Source organism: Neofelis nebulosa, chromosome 8, assembly GCF_028018385.1.
Source record: "Neofelis nebulosa isolate mNeoNeb1 chromosome 8, mNeoNeb1.pri, whole genome shotgun sequence".
NCBI lineage: Eukaryota > Metazoa > Chordata > Mammalia > Carnivora > Felidae > Neofelis > Neofelis nebulosa.
Window position 1 is genome coordinate 6,562,451 of NC_080789.1, and position 21,771 is coordinate 6,584,221.

At 56.9% G+C, this 21,771-nt stretch overlaps 1 protein-coding gene across 1 annotated transcript in view; it reads left to right on the top strand.

Moving 5' to 3' along the window:
* Positions 1 to 21,771, top strand: part of LOC131518749 (NADH-cytochrome b5 reductase 3) — a 28,482-nt gene that overhangs the window by 2,326 nt on the left and 4,385 nt on the right. Inside the window, exons 2-8 of the mRNA XM_058741123.1 lie at positions 5,874 to 6,005; positions 9,330 to 9,402; positions 9,788 to 9,894; positions 12,256 to 12,385; positions 12,897 to 12,980; positions 13,204 to 13,289; positions 17,850 to 17,949. Of these exons, the coding sequence (XP_058597106.1) occupies positions 5,874 to 6,005; positions 9,330 to 9,402; positions 9,788 to 9,894; positions 12,256 to 12,385; positions 12,897 to 12,980; positions 13,204 to 13,289; positions 17,850 to 17,949 (712 nt within the window). The remainder of the gene's footprint in view (positions 1 to 5,873; positions 6,006 to 9,329; positions 9,403 to 9,787; positions 9,895 to 12,255; positions 12,386 to 12,896; positions 12,981 to 13,203; positions 13,290 to 17,849; positions 17,950 to 21,771) is intronic.

The window sequence follows — 21,771 nt, forward strand, 5'->3', positions numbered from 1 at the left end:
CTCCACGGAGTGGGGCAGCTGGGCAGGGTGCCGTGTGGGGGGCAGCAAGGCTGCCCGTCCCCTCAGCAATGGTGGGCGAGCTGGGGGCGCCCTGGAGACATCCTGGGACTCTGGCTGCCCCTTTCCCTCTCTCTTTCTGTGTCAGCAGAGGCGAGGAAAAGCAGGTGGTGGGTTCCCCGGTGGGCCGAGCGCGGCCCGCGGGGCACCAGGTCAAGGCCTGGGGGGCAGCTGTCCCCTAGATCCCCCCGAGGGGCTGCGGTGACTGTGTGTGTGCGCGCGCATGTGTGCATACACACGTGTACGTGTGTGTGTGTCTGAGCAGCAAGGCTGAGGAGGAGCTGGGGTGGGGCCTTGGCTTCCACCATCCGCCTCCTCTTTACTCTGTCCACGACTTGCAGGGGCGGGGGTGGTACCGTGGACTAGGAGGGGCTGCAGGGTTCATTCTGCCCCCAGGTTGGAGGAACAGGGCATCCCTACCCCTTGTAAATCTGGTAGAGCCTCCACCTTTAACTTTCCATCGCTCCCTTTCCCGGGACTGTGTCTGTCTCCCCCACTGGCTTGAGCTCTTCAGGGGCAGGGCCCCCTGGCTGGTGCTCCCCGAATCCCCCGTGAGTCCCGATAGGTGTGCTCACTGGGGTTTACGGCCTGAAGGACTGACTGACAGCGAGGGTCTGCCCACAGCTGCCTCCCCGGGCAGGAGTTCGTACATATGCAGAGTCCACAGGCGCAGAGAGGCAGGGCGGTACGGTGACCCAGTGCGTGGACTCGGTCACGCGCCTGGGTTCACATCCTGGCCCTCGGGCCAGGTCTTTCACCCAGGCCTCTGTTTCCTCGCCCGAAATGGGGGTGGTATCAGCTCCCCGTCTCCTAGGCTTGAGGATTATGTGAGACGATAGGAGCCAAGCAGCTGTACCTCGCTCTGCATAGCCCAGTTTTGGGGACCGGAGGCTGGAAGGAAGGCTGCTGCTGACATTTATCAGCTGCCCACATGGGCGGCTCCTTCCGGCCATGGCTCTGATCCCAGCGTCCCTCCACGCGGTAGGCGTGCCTCACAGATGCGGAGCCGCCAGGAAGCCAGGATCGAAGCTAGGATCGTAGCCACCCCGGCCTGTGCTCTGGAGGACTGTGGGTCTTCAAAGGGACAAGATGAGCTGGTGCCCCGCCCTCACCCGGGAGGGATCTGGCCTCTTGCCCTGACTCCTGAAACTTCCAGGCAAAATAAAAAGAGTCAGACAGAGACCTGGGGGGGGGGGGGGGGGTTGCTTGTTGCTGTCCCTTCACGAATTTATCCACACATGTTTGAGTGTCCCTGCTCTGAGCTCTGGGGATGCAATGGTGATGAGACCACAGATTCCCCCACCCCCCCACCCCTGCCCCTTCTGGGGCTTCTGATCTAGGATCTGCTGTTTCACGGCGACCATGACCACACGTAGGCTCTGGCCCAGCCGTTTGAGCCATGGCTGGCATCCCGGGTACACGAGGCTGGTACTTGGAAGCTGGAAGGTCTGGGCTAGGACTGCGGCCTCCACCCAGGGCCTCCCTGAGCCTTGGTTTCCTCATTTGTTAAATGAAGAATGCAGTTGGTCTATTTCCTACCGCTGCGGGTCAGTGAGGAAATACAGGGGAAGGTTCTCTGCAGATTGTACAATGAGCTGCGGGCCAAGCGGCCGTGTTGGGGGAAATCAAAACTCCAGGGAGCACCAGACACAACTCCAGTTGGCTCTCACTGTCCTTCAAGTTCATCTCCCGGGCTCCCTACGATGCAAACCTAACTTCACTCCACCTTCTCCCTAACCAGTGTTCCCCATGGATATGGCTTCTCCGCTTGACATGGCAGGGCCCGTAGCAGAGGAATCTGCAGAACAGTCCTCAGTCCCAGGGGAGTTTAGAGAGGGGAGCAGGGGCTATGGAAGTCTGCCGAGGGCCTGATGAGCTAGGGAGGGGCCAGTCAGGGAAGATTTGACATTTAGACTGGGGTCTGAAGGATGAGTAGGAGTTTCCTGGCTGGATGAGGGAAGAGGAAGGGCATCTGGGGCAGAAAGAAGAGTGTGCAAAGGCCTGAGGAAAGGCTTTTGGCCAGCGTTATAGCCACATAGCAGGGGCCTTGAGTGGAGGCAGGCAGCGGGGAGCCATCGTGGGTGTATGAGGAGGGGATGGGTGGCCTGTTGGTTTGGCAGTTGGGGCCTCATCACGAGAGGCAGGGTATGAGGCTGTGGGATTCGGGCCTTGGGCTCTGTGGCTGGGGCACAGAGAGGGCACCTGTCCTGGGAGGTGGCTCGGGAAGGGCTAGACGGGCCTGGGGTTGAGTCCTGGCTCCACCCTTGACTTGCTGTAGGACCACATGCAAGTCACTTAACGTCTCTGAGAAACAGGGACAGTAGTATCACTTGTGAGTGTGGTCGTCCAAGGATCCGCTGTGGTGCACCTGGGGCAAGACACTGACCTTCTCTGGGCCTCAGTTTCCTTATCTGTAACCTGGTGATAATCACAGCGCCTACAGCTAAGATGAAAACGAGGATTATCTCCGGGAGCTCACGTCCCACTCCTGGAGCCGTGCCAGCTTGGGAACGTTCGCTGCGTCTGCTCTGTGCACGGCCCTCTCACCTGTCTTCCTGTCCTCCCCAGCCCTGGAGGAGACTGTCCTCTTGCACTTGAGGGGGGTGGGGCCTGGAGAGGCCACGATTCTCTCCTGAGGTCCTGAGCTGGGCTGGGGCTTTAACGAGGGCCTTTAATGAGACCCAGGATGGGTAGAACGCTGTGCGGGGCCTGGGACGCGGTAGGTGCTGGTTAAATGTGCGGCCGCCAGAGACCCCTGCCGCGTGGTGGGTGGGGCTGGAGAGGGGAGCCTTGGCTGGCTCCCACAGCCCGTTCCTTCGGACCCGTCAATCACAGACCCGGGGCTCTGTGGGGTGAGGCCTGGACCGCACTCAGCCTGGAGGCCCCGCCTGGGAGAGAGGCACCTTGTTCTAAGCCCGACAAAGCGCCTGTGACAAAGCGCCTGTAACCGCAGCCCACAGCCGCAACAGGGTAACTTGAAGCCGCCGGGCCGGTTTGGGGAGCAGGGGCCAGGCCTGGCGCGGGATCTTGGTGCTTCTGCCCTTCCTTCACTTGGGGGTCAAGAGAAGCTCCTGTGTGTGCGCCCACATCCCTCTGTGGCCTGGGCACCCTTATCTCATCTCATATCTTTTTTTTTTTAATTTATTTATTTATTTTAATTTTTTTTTTCAACTTTTTTTTTTTTTTTTTTTTTTTTGGGACAGAGAGAGACAGAGCATGAACGGGGGAGGGGCAGAGAGAGAGGGAGACACAGAATCGGAAACAGGCTCCAGGCTCCGAGCCGTCAGCACAGAGCCTGACGCGGGGCTCGAACTCACAGACCGCGAGATCGTGACCTGGCTGAAGTCGGACGCTTAACCGACTGCGCCACCCAGGCGCCCCTCTCATCTCATATCTTGACTCCCCCAGGAGGTGGGCCGAGCGGTAGCTCTTACCTTCCTTCTACAGATGAGACACTGAGGCTCAGGTACTCGGCCAGAGCACCTGACACAGAGTGGGAATCCTGGCAAGGCTTCTAGGAAGCCAGGGAGCAGTAGGGTGGGCCTCGAGAGAGCAGGGTCCTCTCACCCAGCCCTGAGTAGGGCAAGGACCACCTCCAATAGGGCAAGTCTATTCACTACCTCAGGAAGCCCTCAAAGGAAGCAGAGAGGCCTCCGTGCCAGCAGAGAACTTGGCTCTGAGCTTCCTGGCAACCAAGGCAAAAAAAGGGATCTAGTAGGATTATGATAAGAAGAACACATGGTCGTTTGGTGAGAGAACCGAAGTCAGGGAGGTGTACTGGTCACGGGTGCCGAACAAGACATGAGACAGCTTTCTGGAGAAGCAGTGTTTTGTGCTCCCAGCCTCACTGTTTGAACCACCATTGTGGCCTTCTCCCCACCCCAGCCCTAGTTTTATTTTGAAGTTATTTCAAACTTACAGTGAAGTTGCAAGAATGTACGAAGAATTCTTGTAAACTTTTTGCCCGGATGGCCCAACTGTAAATGCTTACTGTATTTGCTTTGTTAGGTGTGTGTGCATGTTTTATTTTTTTTAATTATCTGAGAGTAAGTTACAGACACAGTGTCCCTAAGTACTTCAGTGGGTGCCTCCTAAGAGCAAGGATGTTCTGTTCCCTAATTACAGGGCGGTGGATCAGATCAGGAAAGTAGCATTGATCCAATGCTCACGTCTAATCTGTGGGCCTTAATTCATATTTTGCCAATTGCCTCAGTGTTGCCGTTTATAACTATTTTATTTTTGGCCCAGGATTCAATCCAAAGCCACCCATCACATTCCGTTGTTCTGTCTCTCTGGCCTCTGTGTTGGTTCCCTAGGACTGTGTGAAAAATCACCACAAACTAGCATAAAAGAAATGACTCCCTTACGGTTCTGGAGGCCAGAAGCCTGAAATCAAGGTATTGGCAGATCACCTGTCTGGCAATCTAGGGGAGGGTCCTTCTTGTCTCTTCTTGCTTCTGGTGGCTGTCGGTGACACTTGTCACGGAGTTTAGGGCCCACCAGGGTATTCCAAGATGATCTCGTCTCAAGACCCTTAGTTGAGTTGCATCTACAAAGACCCTTTTTCCAGGTGAGGACACGTTCCCAGGATCTGGATGTATTTATCTTTTGGGGGCCACCGTTCAACCCACAAGAGCTTTCTTTAATCTGGACCGGTTCTCCACCCTTTCTTTGCTTTTGTTTTTTTGTGTGTGTGCCATTGACATTTTGGAGGAGCCCTGGCCAGTTATTCTGGAGAATAGTCCTCACTGTTTCCTCATGGCTGTAGACAGATGAAATGATCCCGTTTCACAGATGGAGAAGCGGCTCGGAGAGGCTAAGTGATTTGCCCAGGGACAAAGAAACAGCTAGAAAGCACAGGTGGCCAGTAGATTTGGGTTTTGTCTGTTTTTCAAAAATCGAAACCACCTCTTAGGGTCTTTGTGAGGTTGAGATGTGGGGGGCAGGGCGTTGGCAAGGAGGAGCCTCTCGGGGTCACACAGCACGGTGAGCATGGGCCGGTAGTTTAAGAGGGTGACTGGGGAAGCAGGTGCAGCTCCCCACCCACCAGCTGTGTGAGTGTGGGCAAGTCGCTTCACCCCTCTGAGCTGTTTGCTCATCTGCAACCCTATGAGGGTTGTCCTGAGATTAACACCTGTGTGGGGCTCAGCATGGTGCTGAGCAGTAGACTCTCAGAGCTTCAGGGGACCTTGCAGGTCACCTGGTCCAGTTCAGAGAGGGGAAGGGACTTACCTAGGATCACACAGCCAACAAGGAGCAGAGCTTCCCAGTGTCCAGTTCAGTGCCTCAGCTGTCCCCCACACCTGAAGGCGGAATCCTGGGGCTCAGGGGTTTGTCTGTCTAAATAGAGCTAGCACTTGAGATCACTTAATAGGACCAGGGAAACTGACTAAAGGAAGGGAAGGAGGGAGGGAGGGAGCACAGGCACACAGTGCTCAAGGTTAAGCATAGTTACTTGTGAGCTTTACTCTGAGCTTCCTAGCAGCCAGAGTGAAAAGGGATACATGCCCAGTTATGTAGCTTTCTTTGTCCTGGTTCGTCTGGGAAATGGAGCTTTTCCAGCGACTTAGGAATAGCTGATAGGTTTCACGTGTCTTGTTTTTGTAACTTCTCCCAGCCGGCACCAAAGTAGGTGATGGGGTTCCCTGGATGAGGATGTGGGGGAGAGGGTGCTCCTGGAAGAGGGGACAGCAAGAGGAGAGAGAGGCCTGGAGGTGGAAACACCTGGAAACAACTGGTGTGCTTGTGGGAAAGGCAGGTGGCAGGCCCCTCCCCGTGCCCACGCTGACCTCGTGGGTCTGTCACTGTCATTTCAGTTGGGCCACGTGGTCCTCTCCCCAGTCTGGTTCCTCTACAACCTGCTCATGAAGCTGTTCCATCGCTCCACCCCGGCCATCACCCTTGAGAGCCCGGACATCAAGTACCCACTGAGGCTCATCGACAAGGAGGTGAGTGCCAGTCACCATGGGGGCAGGGTATGGGCCCCCGGAGGCTCCTCTGTCTCCCTGCCTGCATCACAGTGTTTGTTGGCACCTGCTGTGTGCCCAGGGCGTGCCCCCCTCCCCCCCCCCCCCCCGAAGTAGGTCCCATTGTCTGCCCATCTCACAGATGGGAAAATTGAAGTGATGTCCCTTTCTTTTAAATGTTTTTTTTGGGGGGGGGGGGGGGCGCCTGGGTGGCTCAGTCGGTTAAGCAGCCGACTTCGGCTCAGGTCATGATCTTACGATCCGTGAGTTCGAGCCCCGCGTCGGGCTCTGTGCTGACAGCTCGGAGCCTGGAGCCTGTTTCAGATTCTGTGTCTCCCTCTCTCTGACCCTCCCCCGTTCATGCTCTGTCTCTCTCTGTCTCAAAAATAAACGTTAAAAAAAATTAAAAAAAAATGTTATTTATTTTTAATGTTTATTCATTTTTGAAAGACAGAGAGACAGAGCATAAGCAGGGGTGGGGCAGAGAGAGAGGGGGACACAGAATCCGAAGCAGGCTCCAGGCTCTGAGCTGTCAGCACAGAGCCGGATGTGGGGCTCAAACCCACGAACCATGAGATCATGACCAGAGCTGAAGTTGGACACTTAACTGACTGAGCCACCCAGGTGCCCCGAAGTGATGTCCCTTTCTAAGGCTACTAGTAAGTGGCAAAGGGATTTGAACTTACATCTCTGACCACAGAGCCTGTTCTCTGAACCACACTCTCTATCCCACAGAAGGTCAGAGCAAGAGGGACCCCTCAGGACTTTTGGGTCTAAGCACCCATTGAACAGATGGGAAAACAGAGGGCAAAAGAGGAGTAGGGGGGTATCGGAGGTCACACTGTGTGTTAGGGGAAGGACCAGGACTCAGGCCTGCCCCTTGTCTTGGTCCCACATGCTTCCCGTCCCGGTGCCCCTTTCCTTAAAGCTAATGACTCCTCCTCGCCCCCACGGCCATCGACTCGGGGCCTGGTGCTTCTTGGACTCAGATATCTTTTGCATCTGTGCAGATTCCCTGCGTGATCTCATGATCCCTCTGTGTGGCTCCCCCTGCCTCTCTGGAAGGCTTGCTCCCGCCCTCCCTGTTGGACACTTTTCCGTTTCAAACTTCTGATCATGATTTAAAACCACCCTCTCCCTCCCTTGCCCTGCCTCCCTTTAGCGGCAGCTCTTCTCTCCCTCATCAGAACCCCTCCCTTGTGCTATTTCTGGCCACCTGCAGCTGCCTCGGAAGGGGTGTGACAGGGAAAACTGAGTCATGGAGCAGAGAAAGTCACCTGCAAGGCCCTGAACCCTGGGCCCCTGCTCCACCCTAGGCTCCACATCAGTCCCAAGTCCCTGAGGCGCAGAATTGGGGCTTCCTGAGCAGCTTTCGTACCAGGAGTTCATTGAAAAGTCAAAAACCAAAGAGGAAAAAAACCCGCCACTTCCCGGATGAGACCAGACTTACCCTTTCAATATGTTTTGTAGACATTTTAACAATTTTAATTCCAGAAGTAATGTATGATTTATATATGTTCACTCTAAAAATCCTGTTTATAAAGTATGAATGCCCCATCCTTCCCATCCCCCCCACTCCACCCCTGTGCAGAGGGTCCCATTCATGGGCCAGTGTGAGCCTTCTTCTGGGCATCACATTCGCGTATATATGATGTATGGAGTTTTAGGTGTGTACTTACTTTCTCTTTCTTTCAATAGCCTGATTAAAAAAATTTTTTTTATTATTTTTGAGAGAGAGAGAGAAAGCACGTGAGCAGGGAAGGGGCAGAGAGGATCTGAAGCGGGCTCTGTACTGAGAGTGGAGAGGCTGATGTGGGGCTCGAACCCACGAACCGTGAGCTCATGACCTGAGCTGCAGTTGGACGCTTAACCGACTGAGCCCCCCAGGCTCCCCTGGTTCATTATTATTATTTTTTAAATTTATTTATCTTTGGGAAAGCACAAGCGGGGGAGGGGAAGAGAGGGGGACAGGCTCTGTACTGAGAGTGGAGAGGCTGATGTGGGGCTCGAACCCACGAACTGCGAGACCGTGACCTGAGCCGAAGTTGGGCGCTCAACTGACAGAGCCGCCCAGGTGCACCCCTAGTTCATTGATGACTGTCTCGTATTTCCTCATGGGGATGTCACACAGTGGACCCCCCCCAGTTCCCTTTGACCGGGCCTGTGGCAAATGTCCTAGCAGTTAAATCTGCCCCCACGCCCGTTGTAGCCTAGTGGTGGCTTTTTGGGGTCAGCAGGTGGGTCGACTTTGGGAAACTTTCGCCGAGCTCCCCCACGGGCACAGGGAGGCCCCCACCGCCTGCCCTTCCTGGGCCCACTGACTTGCAAGGTCCCCTTGAACCTCTGGGGCTCTACTGCTCAGCTCATCATGGCCAGCAGCCGAATGCCGGCACCGTGTGGAGCTCTGCACCGATGTTCGCGCGTGACTTTTGCTGTGCCTTGCTAGCGTTGGCCGGCACAATAATTATCAGTGTTTTTCCCTCCTTTCTGTTCTTCTTCCAAAAACTGGCATGTGGGTTTCTGACCTGGAGCCCCAGGACCAGTTGAGAACCCTGGGCTCCGTTCCCAGGAGGCCTGGGGCTCAGTCTGCACGGAGTGCAAGGTTTTGGGGGGGATGCGGCTTCGGGCCTGGGCTGCTGGGGCAGGGAGACCGCTGGCTGCCGAGCCCAGTGTCCTGAGAGGTGGCTGGGCTCTGGCTTCCTGAGATCAGACCCCCGGGCTCTGCTTGCACACTTCAGGGACGCTCAGAGCGATGCTCCGTGCCTTCGGAGAAGTCTGTTGTCCCCAGTGATGACACCGTGTCCACGAGTGCACATTGCCACATCGCCTAGTCTCACGTGGGCGTGAACGTGTGCCCGACAGCTGCCTGCCGTCCGGACGGCCCCTCCACACCCATGCTCCTGGCTGCACCGGGTGCAGGGGAGACCCCACAGAGGCCTTGTCTCGGCCCTGCCCCTAGTTTGCCAGCCCGGGGCCCGAGCTCTTCCTGCCACCCCAGGACACTGTCCAAGCTGATGGCAGGCTTGGATCCTCTCTCTTGCCCCCAGAATTTTCTGAGCCATCTGGCAGCCTTCTTTGGGATCCGAGTTCATTCCTTACCCCGACCACCTTGCTGTGTGGCCCCGGTTGGGTCCCTGCCCTTCTCTGGGCCAGTGAGAGCAGAGGCACACCCAGCGTTGGCACGCGTGTGTGCAGCTTGTGAGTCCGCATGAATCAGCATCACTTCTCACACTGGGCGCCGGGAGCTCGGAGGTCTGGGGGTCCCCCTGCCCCGGGTGCCGTCTGACAGCTCGGGCCTCTCTGCAGGTTATCAACCATGACACCCGGCGGTTCCGCTTCGCCCTGCCGTCGCCCCAGCACGTCCTGGGCCTCCCCGTCGGTGAGCGCAGCCCTGACCCAGCCCAAGTGGAACCGGGTGCTGGGCCGCAGGGGTGGGAGCTTTGCCCTTGAACTCGGGAGAGTGGGGAAGGCTTCAAGGAGAAGGCGACAGCCATGGGGGCCTCCGGGGATGAGCGTCAGCCTGAGAGGGGAAGTCGCTGCTGTCCCCGGCAGTGCTACCAGCGTGAGCAAAGGTGTGGCTGCAGGAACTGGGACATGGTGGGAATCCCCGTGGGGGCGGGAAGGGGGTCGTGGAGCCGAAGCCAGGCCAGGCTTTCAGTACGGGGCGGGGCAAAGGGCGGTGGGTTGACTGGACTCAGTGGGCCCCGCAGAGACAGTTGGCGGCCCCTCCGGAACTCCCGGAGTCACCCCTCCTCGTCCTGCAGGCCAGCACATCTACCTCTCGGCTCGAATCGATGGCAACCTGGTCATCCGGCCCTACACTCCCGTCTCCAGCGATGACGACAAGGGTTTTGTGGACCTGGTCATCAAGGTGAGGTCTCAGGGCCATGACCGCGTGGGGGCGGGGGTGACCTAGTCTCTGAAGGCCCAGTGCCCCCTTGCGCCTGGTTTCTGAACGATTGGCAAACTCTGGCTCCCCAGCAAAAGCCAATATGGAGGTCTCGGCGGAGGGCAGGCGCTGGGGCTCAGGACGAGCATCTTCAACTCAGGACAGATCGTCCGCAGAAGAGAAACCGGGAAGGTCGAGCAGCTCGTGCGGGGCTCACCTTCCCGCTCTTGGACGGGCAAAGCCTGGGGCACCAGGTCCCTGGTGGTGGCCCCCGGGTGCTCGCTTCACTGCACTCGGTCACGCGGTCTCTGTGACCGGCAGGTCCTTTCCTGAGGAAACGGCCCACGGGCCCCTCAGGAGCAGTGTGAGGAGCTTGGGGCTGTTGTCTGGAGACCTGGGATCCATCGCGGGTCAGGGCTGAGCACACACTGTGGAGACGCAGCCTTTAGAACCAGAGAGGCGCAGAATAACCAGCAAGGATCTTAAAAATCATCGTATTGAGTGGAAAAAGCAATGCCAACCACAGCACAGTACACTTTTGTGACAGTTAGAAGCACAGGCTTTCCCGAATGATCCATGTTCTTGGATTACACGTCCAACTACTATGAACCAGCCCAGGCCTGGATGTGGGCTGTCGGAGGCCCTCCCAGTATGGGCCCCGACCCCCATGGCCACCCTGGCTCAGCGTTCCTGTGGACCAGGCTTACTGTCCTACCTCCGCTGTGTGGGTCCCCTCACTAGGCACTTCATGGTGGAGGGACCGGCAGAGACCCCCTCTGGGCCAGAGCTGAGGCCCAGGGGCTGTGAGGGCAGGAAGGGAGCAGGGTCTGTCAGTCCAGGCTGTGGCCTGGGTCCCTCCTTAGCTTGGGGTCATTTTGATCGTGCTGGGTGCCCAGGCCTAGCCTTGGGAGCCTGTCTTTGCCTGGAGAGCGGACCCCCTTGCTCCAGGGGACAAACATGTGAGACTGAGTGCCTGGAATGGCACCAGAGCTGAGGCAGGTGGGGTGATGGGCGCTGCTCCCCTGGGCAGGCAACAGGGGGGTGAGATGTGGGGGCCGAGGACGCGTTGCCCAGACAGAGAGGAAGGAAAAGGACCTTCCCGGTGCAAAGGCCCTGAAGTCAGAAGGAGGCTTTTATTTATTTATTTATTTATTTATTTATTTATTTATTTATTTATTTTAATTTTTTTTCAACGTTTTTTATTTATTTTTGGGACAGAGAGAGACAGAGCATGAACGGGGGAGGGGCAGAGAGAGAGGGAGACACAGAATCGGAAACAGGCTCCAGGCTCCGAGCCATCAGCCCAGAGCCATCAGCCCAGAGCCATCAGCCCAGAGCCTGACGCGGGGCTCGAACTCACGAACCGCGAGATCGTGACCTGGCTGAAGTCAGACGCTTAACCGACTGCGCCACCCAGGCGCCCCAGAAGGAGGCTTTTAGACTGACGCAAAGGGCGGGGGCTTCAGAGGACAAGAAGGGGGAGGTTGGGGGGCAGGCAGGGCCTTGGGGGCCCGGTAAGGTTTGGGCCTTTATCCAGAAGGAGAGGGAAGGTGGTCCGGTTCGGACCTCTGTTCTTGTTGGAATCACTCTAGCCGGATGTGGAGAAGGTGTCGGTGGCGGGGGGGGGGGGGGGGGGGGGGATCCAAGTAGAGGATGGGAGACTCAGGAAGACCAGACCCTCCTGCCTCAGAGACCTTGCTCCCTGCTCCCCGTTGGCCAGAGTCCTGGCCCACATGCCTCTCCCTGTCCCCGCCCCCTCCCCAGCCGCCCCCTCCCTGCCCATCACTCCTGCTTGCCCCTCGAGGCCCAGCACCCTCAGCCCTGGCCAGGGCAAGCTGCTCACTCTCGGTTTCCCCATGTCTTTCTTGTAGCCCTTCCCTTCTTCCGGAGGGGAAGTCCCAAAGGGCATGGCGGGGTGGGGGGTGGCGGTGGGGAATTGTTCCAGGAGCGCTGTCTCTATGACAGCACAGAACGGAAAGAGCTGAGGATACACAGAAGGGGTGGGGCCCAGCCCATCTCCTCAGAGGCTTTTCTGGGCTGACCGTGTGGGAATCTCCTGCAGGGAGGGGGCACGGAGACAGTTCTCCGCAGAACATTGATGCAGCAGGCCCTCGGGTTGGTCGCCTTGTGCAGCAGGCCGAGGCTCTGTGTTCCCGGGGGATGTTGGGGAAGGGCGGACTCCGGGGGGGCTGGCACGCAGACGACTGGCCGGGGCACTGCGTGAGAAAGCCACACACAGGCTGCAGAAGAAACCCAGAAGAGGTTCCTCTCGTCCCTCTGTGGCCCAGAGCTTACCCTGGTGACCCTGCGGATAGGAGGAAGGACTGTGGGAATGTCTTGCAGGTTTACTTCAAAGACACCCATCCCAAGTTTCCTGCTGGGGGCAAGATGTCCCAGTACCTGGAAAGCATGAAGATTGGGGACACCATTGAGTTCCGGGGCCCGAACGGGCTGCTGGTCTACCAGGGCAAAGGTGATTTGGGTTGGAATCCCGGGGCCCCGCGGGCGCGGTGAAGGTTGGGTGCAGGGCCCCGATTCTGCCGCTGTCTGGGTGGGTGACTCTTGTTGGGCAGGCCGTCTCCTCTCTGGGGCCTCGGTTTATTCGGCCATAGAGGAGGGAGATTGGCCAGCACAGGGCCTGCACACGGGCTGCCCTTGGGGGCCAGATGTGGCCCCCAGACCAGCTTGGTTTGTCTGAAAACAAGTGAAAGCTTCGAGCTGGAGCACGTCCCGCTCCCCAGCCTCCCCGCTGCTCCTCAGCCTCCCCCTGCCCCCCAGTACCGTCTGCGGTGGGAGTGAGGGGCTCACCCTCGCGCTCCCCTTGGCCTGTAGCTCCGCCTTCCCATCCTCTCCCTGCCCCCAGCTGGCTGCCCACACCTCAGGCCGCCGAAGCGGGAGCGGGTTCCCCAGCCCGTCCAGCCCCAAGTACAGCCTGTTTGAGAGCTGGGGTCTTCCCGTCTCCTTCTACCTTCTCCTCTCCCCAGGAAAGTTTGCCATCCGTCCAGACAAGAAATCCAGCCCCGTCATCAAGACGGCGAAGTCTGTCGGCATGATTGCAGGAGGCACCGGTATGTGGACCCAGAGCCCTTCGCTGAGCCCCCAGCAGGCAGATGTCACGGGTCAGGGTCAGGGCACAGATAGAAGCAGTCGTGAGCTCCCCAAGGTCAGGAGCCCAGGCCTGGTTGTCCTGGCACCTCCCCTCCACCCCACCCCTTGCCTGCCTGGCGCTGCTGGGCCTGTGTGCCCACACACAGCTGGTACTCACAGCGCGGGGGGGCTGCTGTTTTGCAGGCATCACTCCGATGCTACAAGTGATCCGCGCCATCATGAAAGACCCAGATGACCACACCGTGTGCCACCTGCTCTTTGCCAACCAGGTCAGTGAGTGTTCCCGACACAGATACGCGGGCCCGGCTCCCCCAGAGGGGGCGCCGGCCCCTGTGGGGCACCCATCGGGGGGTCTGCACAGCTCTGTGGCTGAAACGTGAGGGTCCTCTGAGCGTCCTGTGCACGGGTAGCTTTCACTGTAGCTGGTGGGCGTCAGGCTTTACAGTCCAGAGCCCAGGGTCTGACCTGAGTGGGGCTGCTCGGCAGGGTGGGGAGAAGGGCCGGAGCGGGTGATGCTCCTGGAGCACCCCCCACCCTGGGGTTTGCTCCCTGGCTGCTTCCTCTGAATCTCAGAGCTCACTCCACAAACAGTGAGGAACCCAGCAGTGAAGGGCAAGAACACTGGGCTGGGTAGGGGCTGGCCTGGAGCCAGAGGGGCTGAGAGCACACGTGCATGCCGTCCCTGAGCTGGGGGTGTTGGGGCGGGGTTTGGACCCCGTCTCTCTGGCTCCTGAGTGCGTGTCCCCCTCCCCGTGCCTGTTGCCTGCCTGCCCAGGCCTGCCGTGTGGCCTTGGGCAAGCCACTTGCCGTCTCTGGGCTCTGCTCCCTCATTGTGGAATGAACTGATGAAGCCAGGTCATCCCAAGGGTCTTTCTAGATTCATTGTTTTATGACTGAATGTGTGGGGTTTGCAGAGTGATACCCCTTTGGGGCAAAGCCAAGGTGAGACACCCATCCCCCAACAGTGGGGGGGCCATGCCCAGCCCCCTGTGCCTCTCGGATGTGGTTCAGGTCAGCTTGCCCCAGGGCCCATCTGGCCCAGGCTCTGTACCGTCCATCTTTGAGGAACCAAGCTCAGAGGGGGAGGGGCCTGCCTGAGTCCTTGGACCCGCACAGCTGCAGGACACAGCTCTGAGGCCCACCGAGGGGGCTGCCAAGGGGCCCGGAGGTGGGTGGGAAGAGCCAGTGTTCCGAGGTGGTGGGGATGGGGTGAGGTGGGATGGGGGACGCTGGTTCCACTTGGTGCTGCTGGGTTAGTCTCTGGAGGCCGTCAGTCCTCTGTCACCTGAAGAAGACATCCTCACGCCTGTCGGCCCACTGGGCTGGGCGGTAGAATGATCTCCACTTTATATAGCTCTGGGCTCAGAGACCCGGAGAGGTGCTGGACCTGCCAGTCGCACAGGAAGGAGCGCGACCAGGACTCGAGGCAGAGCGTAGTGTACGAGAGTAACTGTATTTTAGGAAATACGGTCTTGTTTTACGTTTTTGCAAGCCTTTGTGATGTCTGGCTGAGTGGAAGCCGCCGGATCCCGTATCTGGTTTTGCGTTCCGTTGGGGCAGCGTGGCAGGTCACGGAGCCTTCGGGAGTCCCAGCGTGCGCCGTGATGGAAGGAGAGTGAAACACGCACACAAGGTGCTAGTGTTCTGGGAAGACAGAGTGTCCGTGCGCAGCCAAGGAAGTTTGAAAAGAGAGAATAACAAGGTAGACTTGATGGTGTTACTAACACATCCGTGATGGAAACAGTGGCTCCAAAGCCACACACGAGAACTGGGCTTACTGGGGCTAAAGCATTTCCAGGTGACGCGATGGAAAATCCAGACTGTGCCGGAACATGCTAGAACACGTGGCTATTTACATTTAAGTTAGCGAAGATTAACTAAGATGGAAAACACCCTCTCTCGTGGGTTCCGTAGCCACGCGTGGCATGTGGTTACTGTATCGGGTAACACAGATCCGGAACATTCCCACATCCATCGTGGCAGAAAGTTCGGTTGAATAGCACTGGCCGAGGGACAGGGCCGAGTATACACGAGACTGTCCAGTTGGTGCAGGTGGCGTCTCAAACCCGAGGAGAGAGATGGAAAGGAGCGTTGGGTCAACTGCTATGACTTTGGAAAGTGCTGAGTAGACCCTACTTTAACCTTAAAGTAAAATGAGATTTAGGTTAAAAATGTACGTGTAGAAAAGTGGTGCGTTAGAGGCGCTAGGTGAGCCTTTTTGTGCGTGTTGAATGAATGAATGGGGATGGGCCGTCTAAACAGAACACCAGAGGAGAGCCCATCTGCTTAAAAATGGAAAAAAAACCCTATAAATGAGGTAGATAAACAGCTGGGGAAAAACCCATGCTGCAGCACCACTATAGGAAGAGTCTTTTCAAACTAAAAAGATAGAGCTAGGGATACGACGTCTCTCTTTTTGAAACAATAATAAATACGGGCACCTGGCTGGCTCAGTTGGAAGAGCGTGAGACTCGATCTCGGGGCCATGGGTTCAAGCCCCACATTGGGTGTAGAGATTGCTTAAAAGCAAACAAGCAAACAAACAAACAAACGTGAGATCGACGCTCCATGCCTCTGATGGGCAGAGCTGTGAAACGGTCATTACGCAGTGCTGGCAAAGCTGTAGGAAGACAGACAGTCTCGTCGCTGCTGGTGTGAGAAAGGCCCACCCAAGGAATACGGGGCTGCGGGTATTGAATGCCTTACTCACGTGGAATTTTCTGCCCCAAACTCCACTTTCTCAGATTCATCTAAGAACTTAGGGCAGTGAGGATGGTTAAGGAGACATTGTTTGTGAGGGAGGGTGTTCAAATGATTTAAATGTCCTTCAGCAGGGAACAGTCCATTGGTCCAGCACAAGCTGGGCAGCTGGTAAGGGAAGCGTTGGTGCTCAGAGGCCGGTGACGCGTGGGGGGTCTGCGTTCTTTCCTTAGGAGAGCAGGTGGCGGGGCGCCTGGGTGGCTCAGTTGGTTAAGTGTCCGACTTCAGCCTAGGTCACGATCTCGGTGTTCCCGAGTTCCAGCCCCGCGTCGGGCTCTGTGCTGACAGCTCAGAGCCTGAAGCCTGTTTCAGATTCTGTGTCTCCTTCCCTCTCTCTGCCCCTTCCCCACTCATGCTCTGTTTGTCTCTCTCAAAAATAAATAAACATTAAAAAAAAAAAAAAAAAAAAAAAAAAAGCAGGTGGCAAGGTGGCCTGCATGCCCTGGTCCTATTTTTGTTAAAAAGAAAGGATATGTAGTTATTAGAAAACAAAGTCTAGGGGTGCCTGGGTGGCTCTGTCAGTCAAGTGTCTGACTCTTGATTTCAGCTCAGGTCATGATCTCATGGTTTGTGAGATCGAGCCCCGCGTCAGGCTCAGTGCTGATAGAATGGAGGCTGCCTGGGATTCTCTTCTCTCTGCCCCTCCCCTGCTCTCTCACATGCACGTGCTCACTCTCTCTTAAAATAAATAAATAAATAAATAGACCAACAAACATGAAAAGAAAAAGAAAACAAAGTCTAGAAGATACACAAAAAATTCTAACGTGTTACCTCTATCAGGTAATAGACTGACCTGAGAAGACTATTGGGTGATTTTTCTTTTCTCCTATATTTTCTCTAGTTTTTCACACAGAGCTTGTCGAGCCTGAGCCCTGGCCGTGTTCTCACTCCCATCAGCACAGGCACGGCCCCCTGCCCCCGCTTTAGAAATGGGAGAAACGATCAACACCCTCCTCCCCGAGACACTCAGAGGCTCGTGCTTCCTGCCTGCAGCCCATTTCCCAGAGGGGAACACTGAGAGGTCAGGACTGCAGGGTCCTTATGAGAACAAGTACGGCTGGGTCAGCCCCTCCTGTAGCAAGACGCCCTCCACGCAGCGGGTACTCAGCAAATGTTCATCACTGTGGCTTCGGATTATTTGTCTTTTCCTGCCCACCTCTCGATGCCACTAAGCGGCCCCAATAGTCCCTTTCACTGAGCCCGTCCGGGTGCCGTTGGTCACGTGGGACAGAGAAAATACATCTCTGCATCTCTGGCTGTCTGCCTCCGTGGGGAGGACCATTCTGCCCTGGCCCAGGGGCTCAGTAGTGCTTTGTGAGTGGGCGATCCCTTCTGGCTGACAGAGCTCTTTGGCCCCCGGTTTAATAACAGTCCCATGAGGTCAGTTAGGCTGCCCACTGATTTGGAGGAGCCCCTTCTATCTTCTGTGATCTGTGAACGCATGAGGCAAAGGCCCATGGTCAGAGGGCCCATGTGAGGAGCACGCTGATGCCCCTGGGGAGTCCGGGAAGGCTTCCTGGAGGAGGCGGTACCAGGCTGAAGGACAGGGTCATGTGGGGCCGGCCGGATGAGGCCGGTGTGAGCAGAGAGTGGGGAGCGGTAGGTCAAGCAGGGGGTCAGCATGGGCAAGGCTGTGGAAGGAGCGGGTGTGACCTGGGGAGCAGTGTCTCCGTGTCCCAGTTTACGGATCTACAGCCCGAGACGCCAGAGCACAGAGAGGCTTGGCCGAGGGACGAGGGTGGCGGGACGGTCAGGACGGTCCGTCCCTGCTCTGCGGTTGCGTGTGCCCGGCCTCGTGTGCTCGCTGTCCCCGCTCCCGCTTACAGGGGGCACGTCTCCCACAGCGCTGGGCGCCTTCCGCAGATGCCGTTTGTAATGAACGTCTCGTCTGCAGCTTTGATCCGCTCCTCCGGCGAGGTGGGCAGAGCGGGGCGGGGGTTTCTGGGAGTTTCTGGGAGTCTGGCTCGGCTCCGCCGGGCCGCTCCCCAGCAAGCGCCGCCAAGCGCGTGGCCCCCAGTGGGCGGGATGACGAGCCGTCCCTGCTGACCGCTGGGCCCTGTCCCCCGCAGACTGAGAAGGACATCCTGCTGCGGCCCGAGCTGGAGGAACTGAGGAACGAACACTCTGCTCGCTTCAAGCTCTGGTACACGGTGGACAAAGCCCCCGAAGGTGAGGGGAGGAAGCACTGAGGGGGGCGGGGGCGGGGGAGGGGGGGGCGGGCAGCACTGGATCCTTCCCGGGGTTGAGCCTTCTGCACCCTTCGTCTCCAGTGGTGCTCAGGGTGGCCGTGTGCGAGGGAGGTAGTATGATGCCCTCTCACAAAAATGAGGAAGGAGGGATCAGAGAGGGGAAGTAAGTGTCCCCACAGCACACAGCTGGAAAGCACCAGAGCCGGGGCTTGAACCCACATCCTCCTCCCCCAGAGCCCAAGGCCCTCCCTGGCTGCCCCGCCTCCCACCGGACAAAGAAAGTTGGCCTTTCTCCCCTTGGTGGGGGTCTCGCTCTGGGGCAGATCTTCAGGGTCACTGCTGGGGTTGGGGGCAACTGCCCCCACTTTGCACTTTGTACCCTGTAAGGCATGTTACGCCCATTTTCTCCCTGGGCAGCGGCTGGGGGCCGGGCCGGGCTGACTCACCCTTACCCTCATTCGACCTGTCCGGGTAGGCTGTTTGCCAAGGTCACGTAGGAGGCAGTGGATGAGGGCCACCTCCAAAACCCGAACCGAGGCTGCCCTCTGGGAGTTAAATTCCGCTTCATTCTCCCGCTTTGGGTGGAGACGTGGGTACGGGAAATACCTGAGTCTCTTCTTTGGTGTGAGAAAAGCAGCAGGTCGGGCTTCTTGGCCGGTGGTCCCGATGGCGTCTGGCTGCAGGGTTGGGAGCCTGCAGGGGGGTGGTGCAGCCTCAGAGACCCCCACTCCCTCCAGAGGCCCCTCAGCCAGCCGTCCTTCCGAGTCCTTCCTTCGTGTCAGGCTGCAGCCCCGCGGGCCGGGCCTTTCCGCTTTTCAAGAGAAGCAGGGCCCTGCATTTTCATGGGAAACTTCTAAGTGGTGGGAAATGGACATTTTTGAAGCATCCTTAGGGCACCGGCGTGTGATATCATTCGCATCCGCCCCCCCCCCCCACCTCCCCCCCCACACACACCCCGGCGTCCACCTCCCCCGGAACCGGGCAGACGGGCTCTAGGGGCAGGTGTCCATCTCATGAGTGGGAGGAGCCACCCTTCAGGGTTGACAGATCGGGTCCTGGGCCTCCTGGCTGAGACCTAGGCTGGGATGTAGGTGAGTTGTGGACCGGACGGCGGTGCCCTGAGGCCCCTCGCTGGCCGGCCGCCTGGACCGGCCCATCCAGGCTCCTGGTGGAGCCCTCGCTCTGTTCGGGAAGCCAGCTTGGCCCCGTGAGCGGACGCTCTCGTGGAGGAAGATGAACACAAAATAGGTTCATTAGCACGTTACAGAGCAGGGGACCAACCCCTGGGCAACGGCAGGATTAGGGGCGCTGACCGTGCCATCGAAAAATCTGCGTATCTTTTTTTTTGTTTACTTATTTTTGAGAGAAAGAGAGACACAGTGCGAGCGAGCGGAGGAGGGGCAGAGAGAGAGAGGGAGGCACAGAATCCGAAGCAGGCTCCAGGTTGAGCCGTCAGCACAGAGCCCGACGCGGGGCTCGAACCCATGAACTGTGAGATCGTGACCTGAGCCGAAGTCGGACGCTTCACCGACTGAGCCACCCAGGGGCCCCAGCATATAACTTTTGACTCCACAAAAACTTAACTACTAAAATAGCCTGTTGACCAAAAGCCTTGTCGATAACAGCCGATTAACACACATTGTGTGTATTTTTACACACCGTATTCTTACGATAAAGTAAGCTAGAGAAAGTGGTATTAAGAAAACCATAAGGAAAATATATTTACTGTACTGCACTAACCGGAAAAAATGTACATGTAAGTGGACCCGTGCTGTTCACGGGCAAACTGTAGAGTCCGGCAGGGAGGGGTGGCAGGAGCACTGGTTCCTGGAGTTGCTCTTTTTTTTTACAGTAAAGAAAGGAACATTTAGCTTGTATTTGTGTCTCCCTGGAAGTCGGGGGCGTGGGGGAGGGCGGGAATGAGAGGAAAGGGAGAGGTTTACTCCCTTCTGGTTACAGTTTCTAGTAGCGTGGGAGGGTAGGCTCCACACGTGGTGGGGGGGCCTCCTTGTCCCCGCTGCCTGCGGAGGAGGGGCCGGCGCTGACCCCTGCTGGTGGCACACACCGGAGCGCGGCCTCCTGGGGGCTGCTTAAGGGGCACCCGTTACCCGCCAAAGGAGGAGCTGGGCTGGGTCGTCTCCTGACACTTCACACTTACGTTTATCATTACCCTGGCCCACAGTTCAGGAGGAGTCGAGGTGCTGCCACAACGTTAGGTAGAAGCTGAAATTCTGGGTGTCACGAGAAAGATGGTGTAACAGGTGGGCAAGGGCCGTTGTGGAACTGAGTGAAGGAACGGGGCCTGGGGCCAGCTCACGTGCAAATGCAGCCGACCTGTGCAGTGCGCGTGTAAAGAAAAACGCACCATTTAAACAAAATCCTTGTCAGTTTGCGATGTCTTCTATAGCCGCACGTTTTACATACTAGCAAATACAGCTTAGTCCCGTGCGTATTTTTTTTTTTTTAATTTTTTTTTTCAACGTTTTTTATTTATTTTGGGGACAGAGAGAGACAGAGCATGAACGGGGGAGGGGCAGAGAGAGAGGGAGACACAGAATCGGAAACAGGCTCCAGGCTCCGAGCCATCAGCCCATGGCCCGACGCGGGGCTCGAACTCACGGACCGCGAGATCGTGACCTGGCTGAAGTCGGACGCTTAACCGACTGCGCCACCCAGGCGCCCCCCGTGCATATTTTTAAAAATAAACTTATACCGGGGCGCCTGGGTAGCTCAGTCGGTTGAGCGTCAGACTTGGGATCAGGTCATGATCTCACCACTTGTGGGTTCGAGCCCCGCGTGGGGCTCTGTGCTGACAGCTCAGAGCCTGGAGCCTGCTTCGGATTCTGGGTCTCCTTCTCTCGCTGCCCCCTCCCCTGCCTCTGGCAACCAGCAATCTGTTCTGTCTGTGAGCTTGCGGTTTTTTGTTTTTGGGTTTTCTCTTTCTTTTTTTTTTTTAAAGATTCCACATGTAAGTGACTCATGCGGTGTTTGTCTTTCTGTCGGACTCATTTAGCATAACACCCTCGAGGTCCATCCATGTTGTCGCAAATGGCAAGATGTCACTCTTTTTATGGCCGAATAATATTCCATTGTATTGAAGGGGTTCAGGTCTCACCCACACCCCTCCCCTCCAGAACGTGCCACTTTGGCATGTGGGTTATTTTGAGCTGAAGGCACTTGAGACCCTGTTGGGCTCAAGAGAAACTTTTGTCCCTTCCTCAACCACACAGAAGAATCTAAATTGAGGGTCTTTCCGGGGCACCTGGTGGCTCAGTCGGTTAAGCGTCTGACTCTTGATATCAGCTCAGGTTATGATTTCTTGGTTTGTGAGTTTGAGCCCCACATCGGGCTCTGCACTGACAGCACGGAGGCTGCTTGGGATTTTCTCCCTCTGTTCTCCCTGTCCCTCCCCTGCTTGCTCTCTCTGTCTCAAAATAAATAAAAATAAACTTAAAAATAATAAATAAATAGGGGGTCTTTCTCAGAATGAGGGCTATTGTCAGAGGTAAATTTTATCTGAGTGACTCATCTGTATGGCAGGGCAAATATCTAATAAACATCCCTTCTTACCCTGCCGTGAAGTACATTCCCTCCCTCTGAGGTCTCAGACACCTGCCCCCTTCTCCCGGGTTCAGAATGACATATAGACCTCATTTTGCCTGACTGCCTTTGGAATTTCCATGTCTGTGTGGATTCCCTATATATAGGCTATTAAATTTGATTTTTGCCTATTAAGCCCTCTCATGTCAACTTGATTCTTAGTCCAGCTAGAAGGACCTTTCAAGGGAAAGGAATTCTTGCT